Below are 16646 nucleotides of genomic sequence, written 5' to 3' on the forward strand. Positions count from 1 at the left end.
TTACTACTCTGTTAATAACACAATACAGTTTGAGTTTAAAAAGTGTAAATAAGGTACATTCTGACAAGATTTCAATGTCTTCAACGCGTTGATACAATCACATATGCTATTCAGTTAGTTGATCCAATTATAAATATAACAAGAGATGTGTTTGTCAGAAACACAATGCACCCTATTGCGCCACTTTGAAGCCAGATATTTGACCTTTGACCTTGATGGATGACCATGACCTTTCACCACTCAAAATGTCCAGCTCATGAGATACACATGCATGCCAAATATCAAAATGCTATCTTCAATATTTTTAAAGTTATTTCAAAATATTAACCAAACAAACTTTAACCAAGGTTAAAGTTTGGAGACAGACAGACAGAATGACAGACAGACAGACACACAGATGGGCCAAAAACAATATACCCCCGATCATACTTTCCGTGGGCATAAAAACATTTTCACTTTGAGCCTTCTAACTCATTAGCGATCTCTAGGTCAGTCCTCAAACAGATAGCCGACAGCAGCCTTTGGCTAAACTATATATTTGAAAGCTGAATGGTCTGCCATGAAAAAGCCAGAAGACCCTGAGTTTACTTTTACTAGTACAGCTATAACTCATGGAGACATACTTTATATATGTATTAAATTTTATTTGTAATCAGTTGAGAAATAAGGAATCAGTTTTGCCCCACACATTTCCAGGACAAACAAACCATCGGACAGACTACACGACTCTAATATACCCCCTACCTGAAGGGGTAAAATTAAGCCTACCTCTGTGAAAATGAGGTTTAATGCATGTAAATACAATTTCGTCCTAGATTTCACTTAAAACAGATTTTAGCTTAGCAGGGAATCCCTTATAACAAAAAAAACAAACAATGAAAGCGAAACGTGAAAGTCCATACAGGTTAATCTAAGACGACCCTTTAGCCACAAGCATTAAGCCCCGAATTGTCAGACTGAAGCTCAATTATTTGTACAAACCACTGGCAATACATGTCCTTCATTCAACTTGTGTCTCACCTTCCTCATATTGCTGAGAGGAATGTCCACAAATGCACCTGGAGCTGCAACCATTGCTGGTGCGGGTGTAGTGGGAGCTGCTGCTGTTGTTGTTGTTGCTGCTGCTGGTTTGAACGCCAACACGTCTTCAGCACGAATCTGCCCATCTGGTCCTGTACCTGTCACCAGCTGAGGAAATAAGTGTTCACTTACTTTAGTTTGAAAAAGAGGAGCCTCCTGGGAAAACTGGTTTTCATGCATGTGCATAAAGTGTTGTCCCAGATTAGCCTGTGCAGGCAGCAAGGCTAATCAGGGACGACACTTTCTGCCTAAACTAGAAGTTTTGTTCTGAAAGAGATTTTATATAAAAACAAGATATGTGTTTGTCAGAAACACAATGCCCCCTATTGCGCCACTTTGATTTTTTTGTGTGACCTTTGACCTTGAAAGATGACCTTGACCTTTCACCACTCAAAATGTGCAGCTCCATGAGATACACATGCATGCCAAATATCACATGCATGCCAAATATCAAGTTGCTATGTTCAATATTTCAACAGTTATCGCAAAACTTTAACTAAGGTTAAACAATGAATGACAGACAGACAGACAGGCCAAAAACAATATAGCCCCGATCTTTCGATCCGGGGGCATAAAAATGCATACAAGGGCTGTCAGAGGACAGCACGCTCGACTAATAATTTATTAGATGATCTTTCAAAAATAAAAAAGGAGAAAAACAATTATTATTTTTTTTTTTTTTTGGGGGGGGGGGGCGGTAGGGGGGGGGGGGGGGTTTGATGGGGGTATAATGTGGGGTGTGGTAATTTATTAGATGATGTTTAAAAAAAAATTGGGGGGGGTAGGGGGGGGGGTTAGAGGGGGGTATAATGTGGGGTGGGGTAATTTATAAGATGATGTTTAAAAGAAAAATGGGGGGGGGGGGTGGGGGGGGGTTTCTGGGTAGGGGCGTGGGGTATTGTTTGGGTGAAATCCATTGTGGTATTCAGGTAAGTGTTGGTGTGATAAGTGGGGTGTGGTAATTTATTAGATGATGTTTAAAAAAAAATTGGGGGGGGGGTAGGGGGGTGGGGGGTGAGAGGGGGTTATAATGTGGGGTGGGTAATTTATTAGATGATGTTTAAAAAAAATATGGGGGGGGGGTTGGAAGGGGTTCTGGGCAGGGGCGTGGGGTATTGTTTGGGTGGAATCCATTGTGGTATTCAGGTAAGTGTTGTTTTGTCAAAGTAATAATAAAATGTGATCATAAATAAAGAAGTCATGGCAATTTAAGCAAAATGTTCAATTATCTAAGTGTAAAAGGGGATATAATTATGTAAAAATGCTTGATACAGTGGTCTGCTCTTGTTTATAGGTTGGGGTCATGTTGGTTAACAAGTATGCAAAATATAAAAGCAATATGTCAAAGGATATAGGAAATATTTGGGGTAGTACGCAAACTTTAACATAGATTTATCAATAATATGCATATTCTAAGTATAAAAGGGGCCATAATTATGACAAAATGCTTGATAGAGATGTCTGCTCTTGTTTATAGGTTGGGGACATGTTGGTAAACAAGTATGCAAAATATGAAAGCAATATGTCAAGGGACAATGAAAATAATTGGGGTAGTACGAAAACTTTAACATTTGCACGCTAACGCAGACGCCGGGGTGAGTAGAATAGCTCCACTATATATATTTCATTTATAATAGTCAAGCTAAAAAAGCAGACAGTTTTGTCACTAATGAGACTGCACTGCACAAAGGCTAATCTGGGATGACACTTTACCCACATGCATAAGGCAAATATTTCATAATTTTACATGTAAAGAAAAGACTCTCAAGCAACCAGTTTTTATAATACTGTCTGTCAATCAATGACTTTCTGTTAATTGTTTGTTTATTTTAAAGCCCTCAAACTTTAACAATTTGAAATACTTAAATCTTATGAATATTTGAGTCTTGTTCTGTGAAAACTGGACAGCCCATGATTATCATGGCCTACACTCTCTGCTTCATAGTATTTTTTGTTTAAAGGAAGTCTGTTCTCAGCTAAAATATGCCGTCCGAACGACTGTTGGGCATTATGCATTATGTCCAATTTTCCCAGATTGAGGCTCATTAAAATCGTACTTACATTGAGGTCAACGCCTTGCTCGGCGGCCAGGGTTCTGGCGTAGGGTGTGGCCACAACTCTACCCTCAGGGCGGACCACAGGGGCCGGCTGGGGAGGGGGAGGGTCCATCACTGTAACTGGGGTCACAGGTCGAGGAGGAGGGGCTGTAAGATTTAGCAGATTATATAAACCTTGTTCTGGAAAAACAGGACTCCATGCATGTGCATAAAGTGTCGTCCAGATTAGCCTATGAAACCCACACATGCTTATCAGGTACAACACTTTAGCTTGTAAGGCATTGTTCGTTAAAAGAATAATGCTTCTTAACTAGAATTCAGTCTAGGGGGAAAGTGTCATCCCTGATTATACTGGGCAGACTGCACAGGCTAATCTGAGACACTTCATGCTCATGCATTAAGACCAATTTTTTCCAGAATGAGGCGCATATAACAAAAAAATTCAAACTCAACTCTAAAAATTTACTGTAAAGCTTGATTAATTTAACACCATGTATTCAAACACGTTTTTAACCAGCACTTGATTAACATGTATTGATACAAATAGTAGCTGTGTTGAGCTTAGCAGCTATTCTTCACCACTTCATTAGCCCAGAGGGCAAACAGCGGGAAACCAATAAGGAGAAGTATGAAGCCACTTTCTATTTTGCTCAAGATCTTTACCTTTATAAGTAACTCATACTACAATCTATGCCAATATTTCTAGTACCCAAAATAACAGCTAACTGCAAATATTTCTAATTGTGTCTATAACATTCTAAATGGATCAAAACATAAAGAGATTATTTCAAAATGAAGCATGTTATTTTAAGTAGTAATTTTTTTGCGCCAGGTGTAGGCTGCAACTTTTGTGCTCGCCATGTTTGGATATTTTTCTCTAAAACTAGTGACTCAGGAATCAGGATTTTTGGCATACTCTTCTATGAACATACTATCATCATGAAGATATGGTTATTTATTGAAATTGTGTTGGAATTGTGTGATAATTCACATTCTAAACAATACAACAATATCTTCTTTTGTGCAATTTCATTTAACATTTGCCTGGGGGTGAATATTGTCCGTGTTGAACATCATGGATCATCTACCATTTACTGTTACACAGTACAGCAGAAAGCAATTATTGGATTATCGCTCCGCAGTTCCGAAACAATCAATTATGCTGGACAATGGTGTTTTGACAACTTTGAAGCAGTGTGGTGTACTTAAATACAGGGGTAAACGAGCTGGTCGCCCCAGGACAAGGTGTATGGCTGGTGTTAATTGGAACAATCTAACACAGATTAAAACTGATCCTAAAATTATAATGAATGAACACAGAAAGAGAATGTTGAAAATATCAACAGTCAATACACGTTCAATTAAAGAGAAAACTGCAGAACTTATACAACATGTATTAGAAGATAGCATCGATGTCTGTGTGGTCTCTGAAACCTGGCTGAGGGCTGAGGGGGATGATGTCATAAGGGGGGAACTTAGGCAGGAAGGGTTTTGTTTTGACGATGCTCCACGGCTTAACCGCGGAGGTGGTGGATTGGCAATTTTGTATCGTGACAACCTTGACATGTTTAAAGGCCCGAAGCATGAGTATCGGTCATTCGAGTGTGCTGAGTGGAGAAAATGCTGTCAAACATTAAAATTCTCTGTCCTTGGGATATATCGTCCTCCATATTCCGAAAAGCACCCAGTGACGTTATCAACTTTTATTGAAGAGTTCACAGATTTTGCAGAAAAAGTCTGCCTAAAGTCAATACCATTTGTCATCATGGGAGATTTTAATATCCATATTGACAATCAAAATGATACCTACACTAAACGATTCCTGCAGTGTTTGAAAACCTTTGATCTTATGCAAAATGTCACTACACCAACCCACAATGGCGGACACATTCTTGACTTGATAATCACTAGAAAGGGTGATAAACATACCAGTGTGACAGAGCCTTTGGCTACCTATTACTTATCTGACCATTGCTTTGTAAGCTGCCTTATTGAACAGCTTCGTCCTCTATCTCGAAAGTCCGTGAGCTACCGTAATTGGAAAGCTGTGGATAAAGATGCACTACAGCATGATCTTGCACAGTTGAACAGACTCTCAGCTAATTCTTCGAGTGTTGATGACTTAGTTGTATCATTCTCAGACACAACAACACAGATCATAGACAAACATGCCCCTGTTGTTGTGAAGAATCATATCAGTAGACCGACAGTTCCTTAGTATTCCCCATATCTTAGAATTCTCAAGCAATACAAACGAAAGATTGAACATCTTTATCTGAACGATAAATCTGGAATAATGAAGGCTGTTTACAAAGGCGTCAGAGATAGTTGCATGTCTGCGCTCTCTGGCGCAAAGGACAAGTACTATCAAGATGTGGTAGGTGGTGCAGAAGGTAATGTGAAACAACTGTACAAGGTTATTTCAACCTTATTGGGCCGATCCACTGAAAATCAGTTGCCTCCTCGCACTGATGATACCACTTTGGCCAATGATTTTTTCCACTTCTTCGCAGACAAGATTGCCAATTTGCGGGACACTCTTGACAAAATCTCTGTTCGCGATGATTCCCCAAACATTCAGTCATCTGATTCAAGACTGTCACATGCAACGTTCAGTGATTTTCGGCCAATTTCAGAGAATGAAGTCTCTAAACTGATAATGACCTCTAAATCTACAACATGTGAACTAGATGTCATTCCTACTAAAAAATTGAAAGATAACTTAAATCTCTTCATACCTATTGTTACTGACATTATAAATAAATCACTCACATCTGGCTCATTTCCAAATGAGTGGAAGGGTGCTCTCATAAAGCCTCTTTTAAAGAAGAAAGGTCTTCCCTCAGAACCCCAGAGCTACCGCCCTGTATCCAATCTCCCATTTCTTTCCAAAGTACTCGAGAAGGCAGCACTGTCACAAATAACTAATCATGTTGACATCCACAATCTTCTACCCCAGTATCAAAGTGCTTACAGGAGATATCACGGAGTTGAAACAGCGATGCTGAAGATGTACGGTGATATTCTTGAATCAATTGATCTGAATCTCGTGACACTTGTAGTGATGATTGACCTTAGCGCTGCATTTGACACCATAGACATTCCTTCAGCTCTTCAGCTGATGCAAGATGACTTCGGTATTACCAACACTGCACTCAGATGGATTGAATCCTACCTTACTGACAGAACCATGAAGGTCAAGATTGGCAATGCTTCGTCTGACACCATGCCACTACGCTGTGGCGTCCCACAGGGCTCTTGTGCCGGCCCGGTTATCTTCACAATGTATATCGCTGGGCTAAACAGGGTTGTTCAAAACTATTCAACTGACCTTTACGGTTATGCTGATGACCATAAAGTTGCCTTTAAAATAAAAGCTGGAAATCAACAAAGTGAATTTAACATCATTAACCAATTGAATGACTGTCTTGAAAATATCATTAACTGGATGACTAGATACAAGCTCAAAATGAACAATGCAAAAACTGAAATTATATCTTATGGGAAAAAACAACAATTAGAAAAGCTAAACATTACTAGTGTGATAGTTGGTGGTTGTGAGGTGAAGTGTGTTGACAATGTTCGCGACCTTGGGGTGCATATGTCAAGTACCTTAAATTTTGATCTGCATATTCTTAAGAAATGCCAAGTCGCCTATTGCCAGTTAAGAAACTTGCGGTGTATCCGGAAACATTCAGGCTTTTTCCGCTCCATTTTGGGAATACACCACACTGGAATTATGGGAATTTCGCGTCGTGAAAACCCCCAATTTGGGAAAAAAAATACGCCAAAAATTGGCTCAATTGGGAAAAATTATCGCATGCAAATAGTGTTTCTTATATTTCAAAGAAGCCGTTAACTTGTAAATAACGACTATTTTGATAACTTATTATTAAAATTTTACAAAGTATTATGAACATGTGAGATAAGTGCAGGTTTTTTAATCTGAATTTGGGGAAAAGGCCTGGCCTTTTTTGAGGTGAAAAAAATCGTGCGAAGCGCCAGATTTTGAGGAAAATAAGGAAAGTCTTAAATAATCATTAACATATTTTACAGTTTTTAAAACAAATTCAAGGCAACAGATAATTTATTATGCAACACTTTCTATTTTCTACACCGCATGAGGTTAACTTATATATTATAAGGTAAAAAAAAAAAAAATTTTTTTTTTTTTTTTTTTTTTTTGGAATTGGGAATTTTTTTCAATTGGGAAAGAAACAACCAGATTTGCATTGGGAATGGGGCCGAATTTCGAACCCGTGGCATAGGGCGGAAAAAGCCTGACATTTGACACAAAAATCCACTGAAATTCTTGTTCATGGTCTAATTCATTCCCATCATGACTTCTGTAATGGACTCTTTGCTGACATTCCGACTTATCAGCTGAACAAATTACAAAGAATTCAAAACAATGCTGCCAGGTTAGTAACCTGCGCATCGTATGAAGAACGTAGTTCCGACTTGCTAAAACGATTACATTGGCTGCCAGTGCAGGCAAGAATAATGTTCAAGGTGCTTGTCGTTGTTTTCCGGGTCGTAAAGGGCACTGCGCCAATTTACCTCCAATCGATGTTTACACATGCACAAGGCAGCTACCGCTTGCGATCATCAGTAGGCATCAAGTTCCGTGTGCATAGAACAAAGATCGCCGACAGGTCACTTGCAGTGGTAGGGCCGAAATGGTGGAATTTGCTTCCCGGACATTTGAAATCGGCTGACTCGGACACAACATTTAAGAGCAAACTCAAAGCCTACCTATTTGAGCGTTTCCATAACACTTACATGTAGATGCGTTCTGTAACCTGCAAGCTCACTAGAGGATATCTAAATATGTGTACATAGGACGTTTTGTGAAGCGCAATAGAATATTTATAGTTTTTGCGCTATACAAGTGTATTTGTATTTGTATTTGTAAATACAAAGACTATGAAAATTTACCTTAATGATAGAATTCCTTTGAAAGCTAAAAAGCCAACAAATTTAACTGCCTAGATAAACAATTGCACTGCTAGGTGAGCGCTAAGAAATTTGAATAATGCTCTGAGAAAACAGGGAATAATGCAAGTGCAAAGTGTGGCCCACACAGGCTCATCAGCGATAACACTTTTTGCTTTAACAGAATTATTCGTTTAAATGAAGTCTCTTTAAAACGTAAATCCAGTCTAGGGGGAAAGTGTCGTCCCTGATAAGCCTGTGTTGACAACTATATGCACATGCATTAAGCCCCATTTTTCCAGAGCTCTGCTTATTTGTAGCCATATGAGGTACTACAGACCTGCTGCGACTGGTGCCGGGGGTGGAAGGGGAGTGGCAGGGGGCTCGGCCTTCGTGCCTGGTATCCCACGCACTGGAGAGTCGTCGGCTGGAGAAGCAACGTAGTTTTTGAAGGCTGCCACATCCGCCTCTTTCTCCACGATAATACACAGCAGCTGGTGAAGTGGAAGCAATCAGTTATAATTTGAGCCTTGTTCTGGGAAAACAGGGCTTAATTCATAAAGTGTCGTCCAAGAGAAGCCTGTTCAGTCACTGCAGTATACACTGGCTAATCAGGGACCACATTTTTTGCTTTTATGAAATTTTTCGATTAAATGCAGTTTTTTCTTAAGTCCAGTTAAGGCTGAGAGTGTCGTCAATTATTAGCCTGTGCGGCCTACACAGGCTAATCTGCAAAGACACTACACGCACATGCAGCAAGCCCATTTTTACGAGAACCAGTCTCAATTACAGATACAGCAGATCAACATTATTTCGTACACCCTTAATCAAATTTCCTCGTTTTTTCAAAAATTTTCTCGGTATAGAATTTGTCCGATACATTGTGCATATTAGAAAGGCCACTTATATTCATGATACAAAAATCTATTAAACCATGATTCATATTAGGATGACCCAGAAATATTGATTTAGACTATTTCTATTTTATATTTTGAGTATTTCCTCATTTCCAGCAACTTCAAAATAATTAAATTTGACAGTATAAATATCTAAAACGAGTTATCACTTCATTTGTTATATGATTCGAGGCAGTTTTCAGTAGAATTTCAGTTTACCTACTCACACTTTTTCGGAGTTAGCTGGTTTTTGGGCCATTTTTTTTATAACAGAAGTTGATGAGACAAGAAATCAGGCAAACAAGTCAAAATATATGATATGAACGTTCATTAAAGCCCCATAAACACAAAGAGTTTTTCGTAAAATAGTTTGCAAAATAAGGTTAATCCATAAAAAAACAGTGTTCCTCATGGCAATAGCCAAAATGTCAACCCTAGATGTGATTGGCTTTGGTCAGCGTTGGCTTTGGTCAGCGTCTGAAGCACAACTTAATTCTCATGAGCTGCATGAAAACAATCTGGGGCTTTAAAATACCATAAACAAATAATAATTCACGAATTTCATAGCTCATGGTCCTACCCAATTTTTCTATAGAAACCTTCATCACCTCTTAATATTATTATTAACATTTTGGCTTTTTATAATGTTTTGAAAACAAGCAATTTTCCCAGACAAATATGCTAAATTTTTGTATGGCAGAATAAATACTGAGATATTGGCTGGCAATTCCATTTGTATATCAAATGTCAATATATCGTCGCTGTTGTTCTCAAACCTCGTAGCTCCAAAATTTTCAAAATATTTTTTTCGTCTTTTCCGAATATATGAAGTCTGGCGCGTGTTTTGCGCTATATCTCGTAGCTCCACGCCAATCAGAGCCCTTGAAAAAGCCACGTGACGAAATGTTGTAGAATGATTATTGGCTTTTTCCCCAGCGAAAAGTCGTAGCGACGCCATTTCACCTATAGGTACGTCGTTTCGTTTGGACAATTTGACAAAAACGTTTTTATAGTTTTTTTTATTTGCAACTACGAGGTTTCCTATCAGGACGAATTGTCGTACCTCATAAAAATGACAAAACTGTGGTGACAAAATATCGTAGCTACCTTGTCTGACTGTCAGTATGACTTATCAGTATGACTTACGTGTCTATGGCTTATACCGTATTTTGCAGCTTCATTTGTTTGGTATTTTTACAGAATTTCAATTTCTAAAACATTGTTATAAAAAAAAGAGATGTTTTTTTCTCTCTCCTGAAAAGTTGGCATTTGGTAGCTACGAGGTTTGAGAACAACAGCGACGATATGTCATACACATGTTTAATTCATTTCACAAGATATTTAGTATCAAAAGCATTTCAAACAAGACATGTGTTTGTCAGAAACACTATGTCTCCTTCTGCGACGCTTTGAAGCTATATATTTGACCTTTGACCTTGAATGATGACCATGACCTTTCACCACTCATAATGTGCAGCTCCATGAGATACACATGCATGCCAAATATCAAGTTGCTATCTTCAATATTACAAAAGTTATGGCAAATGTTAAAGTTTGACGCAAACACACAAACAAACAAACACACAAACAAACCAATAGACAGGGCAAAAACAATATGTCCCCCACTATAGTGGTGGGGGATATAAAAAGTTTGAATTTTTGTTTTCATATCTCCACTGGACTAGAAGTTATGGCAATTTTCGTAATGATTTATTTTTTATTTATTGGAATATAGTGGTACTTATTATTACAAATTGAATGCTTCGATTCTCTGAAATTTAGGCCTAGTTTAGACTTTAGGCCCAGTTTAGACTTGTTAGGTTGTAGTATGATCAGGTACTACATTAAAAGTACCCTTGGTACTCTCATACTACAACGTACACCAGATACGGGAATTACGCTAAAAAGTACCCGGCCATACTTCGCAGTACTTCTAAGTATATTACAAAGTAACCTGGATACTATTGAGTAGTACCTGAGCAGATGATGCCCCATTGAGTCTTATTTAAGCATGAAACTACACATGTACATGTTGTATTCCCATGATGCTGGACACTTACCTTGCCTATAGGCACATCCTTGCTGCCCTCTGGCAGGAAGATCTTGGCCAGGTACCCTGCCTCTGATGCTTCAAACCCCATGGTGGCCTTGTCTGTCTCTATCTCAGCAAGCAGGTCACCTTCTGATACCTGACAGGAAAAGCAATGGTCAAATGCTCTTGGATACTTGAATATGTCTTAGCTCAGTTTGGTTCCACAATTTTCATCATGTTGCACAATTAATATGAGACTAGTTCTTGGCAAACAGGACTTCAAGCATGTTCATAAAGTATGATCACAGATAATAGCCTCTGCACTGTTCATAGGCTAATCAGGGACAATGCTCTCCGCTTCTGTTTTTTTCGAATGTAAAGGAAGTCTCTTTTAAACGAAAATCCAGTCCAGAAAGAAAGTGTCATCCCTGATTAGCCAAAATATATGGCTCAAAATTTAACGTTCATATTTACTTTAAAAATATGACATGTTTATCACATTGTACAGTTTATTGAAACAAAATTGAATTGAAATGAAGGTATTGAAAGGTAAACATACTATTTTCTATTATAATAAGTTAAATACATCAAAAACACTTTGTTTGTTAATTTGTGTTTATGTTTTCATCCAAACTGACAATAATGCGCTATTTTTGCTCCCAAAACATGCTTTTTGTGCTACTTTTTGCCCCTTTTTTCATAAACCATGCCTTAAAATGCCATTTTTTATTTAACTGTGCTTTGCCCCTATGCTATCCTGGGAAATAACACTACAAACCACAATACTTTTCTTACTCAGTCAAGATATAACAACAAAATAATGTATCTTTCATGACAAATAAGGTGACTGCTTCAGTGTTTACTGTAGCTACATACTATAACTTCTCAAAAGGGGCCCGTGTTTTTCGATTGAAATGAACCATCTCACTTTTGGGAGAAAAAATAAAAAAAAATCTTTTGAGAAATTTTCATGAAGATTTCCCCAACTAAGGTGAAATCTAAAGTTTTCACAAGCTATTTCTTGATTTAACCTCCTGACCAAGTGTTAGACCCCATGTGAAGAAATTTCAAATTCAGTCAAGATATCATTAGGACAATCGCTGTGACTAGGTTTCATGAGGATTGGTAAAAAAGGAGGAATATAGTGTTCACAAACCATTTCTTCAATTACAAAGTGATCTAGGTTTTGAACGCAGATGACCCAGTATTTAACTGATATTCATTTTGACAAATGTGCTGACCAAGTCTAATGAAGATTAGGCAAGAAACGTGGGCTTTAGAGTTTTTCAAAGCGTTTTTTTATATCTAATTTAACCTAGTGGGATATTTTTTAACCCAATTAATCCCAGTTTCAAATTAACCAAGATATATATATTTCAGGTAAAATGTTCTGAACCATTTTCATGAAGAACTGGCAATAAATGTAAATGCTTCTAGAATGATTAAAAAGTAAGTGTCAAAGTCAACTGAAAAACGCACAAAGCGATCACAAAAGCTCACTTTGAGAACTTAAAGTGGGCTAAAAAATATAATAAATAAGGAATAAATTACTCCTAAACTTGTTAGCTCTTTACCACTCAGGAGTGAAGTAAAAATGGCTATACGCAACCACCATAAAACCACAACAGCCTGCGAGTAACTCACAATCTGTTCAGGGTTTATGCTGTTTGTTGCTTATCAGTATCTAAGGGTCGGAAATGAAGATGATAAAACTTGAATCAATTAAGAAAAGTCTAAATGTAAATAGATTTTCTAAGGTACTACAAATGTGTCAAAGTGTGTTGTCTGAGTGGTTAAGGGTTAACCCATCACAAATTAGATAGGTATTTTGATGCATTTGTAGTCCCTCAGAAAGTTAAATTTAATCAAAGACTTTTCTTACTAGATTCAAGCTTTAAAGGCTTTATTACCAACCCTTAGGTACTGATGAGCAGCAAACAGCATAAAACCTGAACAGACTGCGAGTTACTCGCTGGCTGTTCTGGTTTTATGCTATTTGCACATAGCCATTTTCACTTTATTTCTGAGTGGTCAAGGGTTTATACAAGCCCTGAAACCAAGATGGGCAACTGGGTACCTTGTCTCCCTCATTCTTCTGCCAGTTGATGATTGTTCCCATCTCCATGGTAGGGGAAAGAGACGGCAGTGTGACCTTGATGTGGTTGGGCAGGGCTGCGAATAAAGAGGGCAGGGATATCTATGCATTCTGGGGCAACAGGGCTTAATGAATGTGCGAAAAAGTGTCATCCCATATTAACCTGTGCAGTCCTCATAGGCTAACCAGGATGAACACTTTCTGCTTTTATGGTACTTTTTTGTTAGTCTATTTTTAGTGAAAATTAAGAATAAGCCGAAAACATTTTTCTAGGAAGACACTTTACCAATATGCATTGAGCCCAGTTTAAGCAGAACATGGTTCATATGGTTTGTTATTTTGGGTTTTTCACCATTTTCAGCATAGTTGCAGTCATATCATAGTGGCAAGTTAACTTACACTATTCTCCCATTACCATTACTCAGTGGAGATACTTCTACCAAACACCGACACCGGCCTTACTGGAATAAGATGGCTAGGCTAGGAGTCGAAGCAGCTGTTCTCTGATTCGCATTCCAGTGCTCTACCAACTGTGCTAGCCAGTTATAATTAGTGTAAATATAGGAATGTTCAAATAAATGTGTTTACAATACCAGTCACTCAGTTCATATCCTTTACCTGTGGCCTAGAACTACTACATAAATATATAACATAACAAGAGATGTGTTCGTCAGAAACGCAATGCCCCCTATTGCGCGGCTTAGAATTTTTTTTTTTTTGTTTTAAAGAATTAGAAATACTTCATCTTCTTCTTTCCCGTCAAGTACATGGCTCCTATGGAGCAAAAAAGCACGTTGACAATACAAGAAGTCTTGGGCCCTGGTTAGACCCCGTACTTGGTGCCTTTAGGGGATATCGAAAGAACGCTCCCACAGTGAGGATCGAACCAGTGACCTTTCCGATCGCTAGGTGGACAGCATATCCACCACGCCATAGCCATACTTACTAACTGTCCTGTTATTAAATCAACTTACAAAGCGTACTGTAAAATGCTAATCTTTTGTTTGTATTATTTCAACGTGATCTTAATTACCTCAATGTGGCCCTGGCTTTTTTAATTTCACATAAGTAAGTGGCGACAACTTTTAAAAGCCCAAAGGAAGCCCAGGGGGAACCCTGAAAACCGATACACTGAAAACAAACAAACTTATATATAATTCTGATTAAGTATTGAATTCTTTTTGTATGTCTCCAAATAACTCCTTATACCTGAAGAGTAAAATCTGTACTGCAGACCCCATGTGTTGGTGGCTACCCCTGGTTTCTGAACACCACTGCACTGGCATCTGTAAAACATAAGAATTAGACACACTCTTTTTTCACTGAACTAAAATTTTATATATGAACCTTGCTTATTGTTGTTGAATGCTGTGTTGTCCAGGATTATATATGAACCTTGCTTATTGTTGTTGAATGCTGTGTTGTCCAGGATTATATATGAACCTTGCTTATTGTTGTTGAATGCTGTGTTGTCCAGGATTATATATGAACCTTGCTTATTGTTGTTGAATGCTGTGTTGTCCAGGATTAGCCTTTTTAGTCCTACTTTAAATAACACTGTTATACACTTCAAAAGTTTATCTGCCAGCATAAGACCAGACCACCGGACACCCAAGTGAAATATAAGCGCAGGGAAACCTTTTCTTTTCATTTGCTAAAATTGTACATTCTAAACTTAAGCTTTTAGTTTGATATTGTTTTTTGTTCTGAGCATTTCTCCACAAAAAGCTCAAAATTTACTTTGATAGAAACATGAATTGTTTTTGTTTTTTTACAATGTATTAGTTTGATTGAGCTGGATTTAACAGACATAAATATGAAACATTTTTTACATGGGTTTCACCTTAACCAAGAAGAACTTTGAGCTGTACAATATTCTCATAACAAGGGACAAAATTGTCACAAAACCAGGTTTTCATTGTGAAAAAAAAATCTGATAAAGGGAGAAAACTCAAACTGAACTTTTGAAATGAACAAACAAAATTAACCCCCTTTGTAAGTTTGTTTTTAAAAAAAATCTTTTTTTAGTCGTGGCGACCTTGACATTGGAGATATTGATGTGATTCTTTCGTGCGACACACCGTCCCATGATGGTGAACAAATGTGCCAAATGATTTTAAAATCTCACAATGAATGACATAGTTATGGCCAGGACAAGCTCATTTATGGCCATTTTTTACCTTTGAACTCAAAGTGTGACCTTGACCTTGGAGATATCAACGTAATTATTTATTTCGCGCGACACACCGTCCAATGATGGTGAACAAATGTGCCAAATGATTTTAAAATCTGACAATGAACGACATAGTTATGGCCCGGACAAGCTTGTTCCGCCCGCCCGCCAGCCAGCCAGCCCGCCCGCATTCGCCAATCTAATAACCAGTTTTTTCCTTCGGAAAACCTGGTTAAAAACCTGGTTAAAAATGCAAAGCATTTAATTGCAATAATTAAACTCCCAGCAACTGACACTCCAGGTCCTAGAGAGATGCAAGTCCTAAATGCTTTTTTTCATGTAAACTTGCTGCATGCAATCCAGACAGCACTTTGATTGGTAACAGCACTTTTACTGACCAGCGAATACACTTGTATTTCACAAAATTTGTGCCGTATTTCGCCTATGTTCTACACTGTAACTCCAATATAAAGCGCTCCGTTATAACGCTGAATCCAATATAACGCGGAGGGTGCTTGGATCCCATTTTTTCTCCAACCTTCCATTTTATTTCTGATTCAAATCCGTATAATGCAACTTCATGTATTTTCAGACAATTCAAAGATGGCGGCAATCACAGTTATGTTGATTGCTTTATTCAACCGTCCGTTGAACCGATTATAATCCCCTCGAGGTTAAACAACACCGACAGCTAATTGGTGTTAATCTGTTGTGTAATGTCAATAAAGGTGTGAAAAACTCGCGTGTCAGTGTTTATTACATGTATACCTCATCAGAGCGGTTCAGTGCGATAATTTCCATAAGTTAAGTGCAAGCGGGATAGTTATACAATTCAAGTAATTCAAAACGATTGAAACATTCTTTCTTTGATATGGTTGCAGTTTGACTATATTAAATGAGCCTGTGAAATATACTGCCTACTGTATAAAACAATTTTTTCTGTCATTTTATTATCATTCTAGTATCACGTCATTTAATCTCTTTCAGTTCGTGTATAAGAAATTAAATAATGCAGACGATTTATTTACATGCGAACGCAGTGTACCGGCAATTGTTAACAGAGTTTCACTTTCATTTTCGCGCGGTATCAGAAAGTCCCCGGGAAACACGTTTTTTGCATGCGTATGACGCAATATAACAATTTTTTGTACGTGAGTCGTATTGCATTCAATCTAAATTTAAAGTTGCTCGTCCAATGAAAGCTCTGCCCCATAATGCACTGTACTCTTAACACTTCTGACAATGGCATATATGCGTACGGTTGTGTTTACGAATTTCTAAAACATATATCGTCATTAATGTTCAAGATTATTATTTTTAAGTGATGTTGCAATTCTATTGGATTATCGGATAAATGTTCACATAAGAAAAGCGGTAT

At 37.9% G+C, this 16646-nt stretch overlaps 1 protein-coding gene across 1 annotated transcript in view; it reads right to left on the reverse strand.

The window, feature by feature from the left end:
- The window catches only part of LOC127864843 (dihydrolipoyllysine-residue acetyltransferase component of pyruvate dehydrogenase complex, mitochondrial-like), a 32198-nt gene that overhangs the window by 14181 nt on the left and 1371 nt on the right, over window positions 1–16646 (reverse strand). Inside the window, exons 2-7 of the mRNA XM_052404732.1 lie at window positions 14305–14381; window positions 13078–13172; window positions 11029–11157; window positions 8413–8566; window positions 3142–3284; window positions 1021–1188 (exon numbers count right to left, since the gene is read on the reverse strand). Coding sequence (XP_052260692.1) covers window positions 1021–1188; window positions 3142–3284; window positions 8413–8566; window positions 11029–11157; window positions 13078–13172; window positions 14305–14381 — 766 coding nt within the window. The remainder of the gene's footprint in view (window positions 1–1020; window positions 1189–3141; window positions 3285–8412; window positions 8567–11028; window positions 11158–13077; window positions 13173–14304; window positions 14382–16646) is intronic.

Source organism: Dreissena polymorpha, chromosome 1 (genome assembly GCF_020536995.1).
Source record: "Dreissena polymorpha isolate Duluth1 chromosome 1, UMN_Dpol_1.0, whole genome shotgun sequence".
Lineage (NCBI taxonomy): Eukaryota > Metazoa > Mollusca > Bivalvia > Myida > Dreissenidae > Dreissena > Dreissena polymorpha.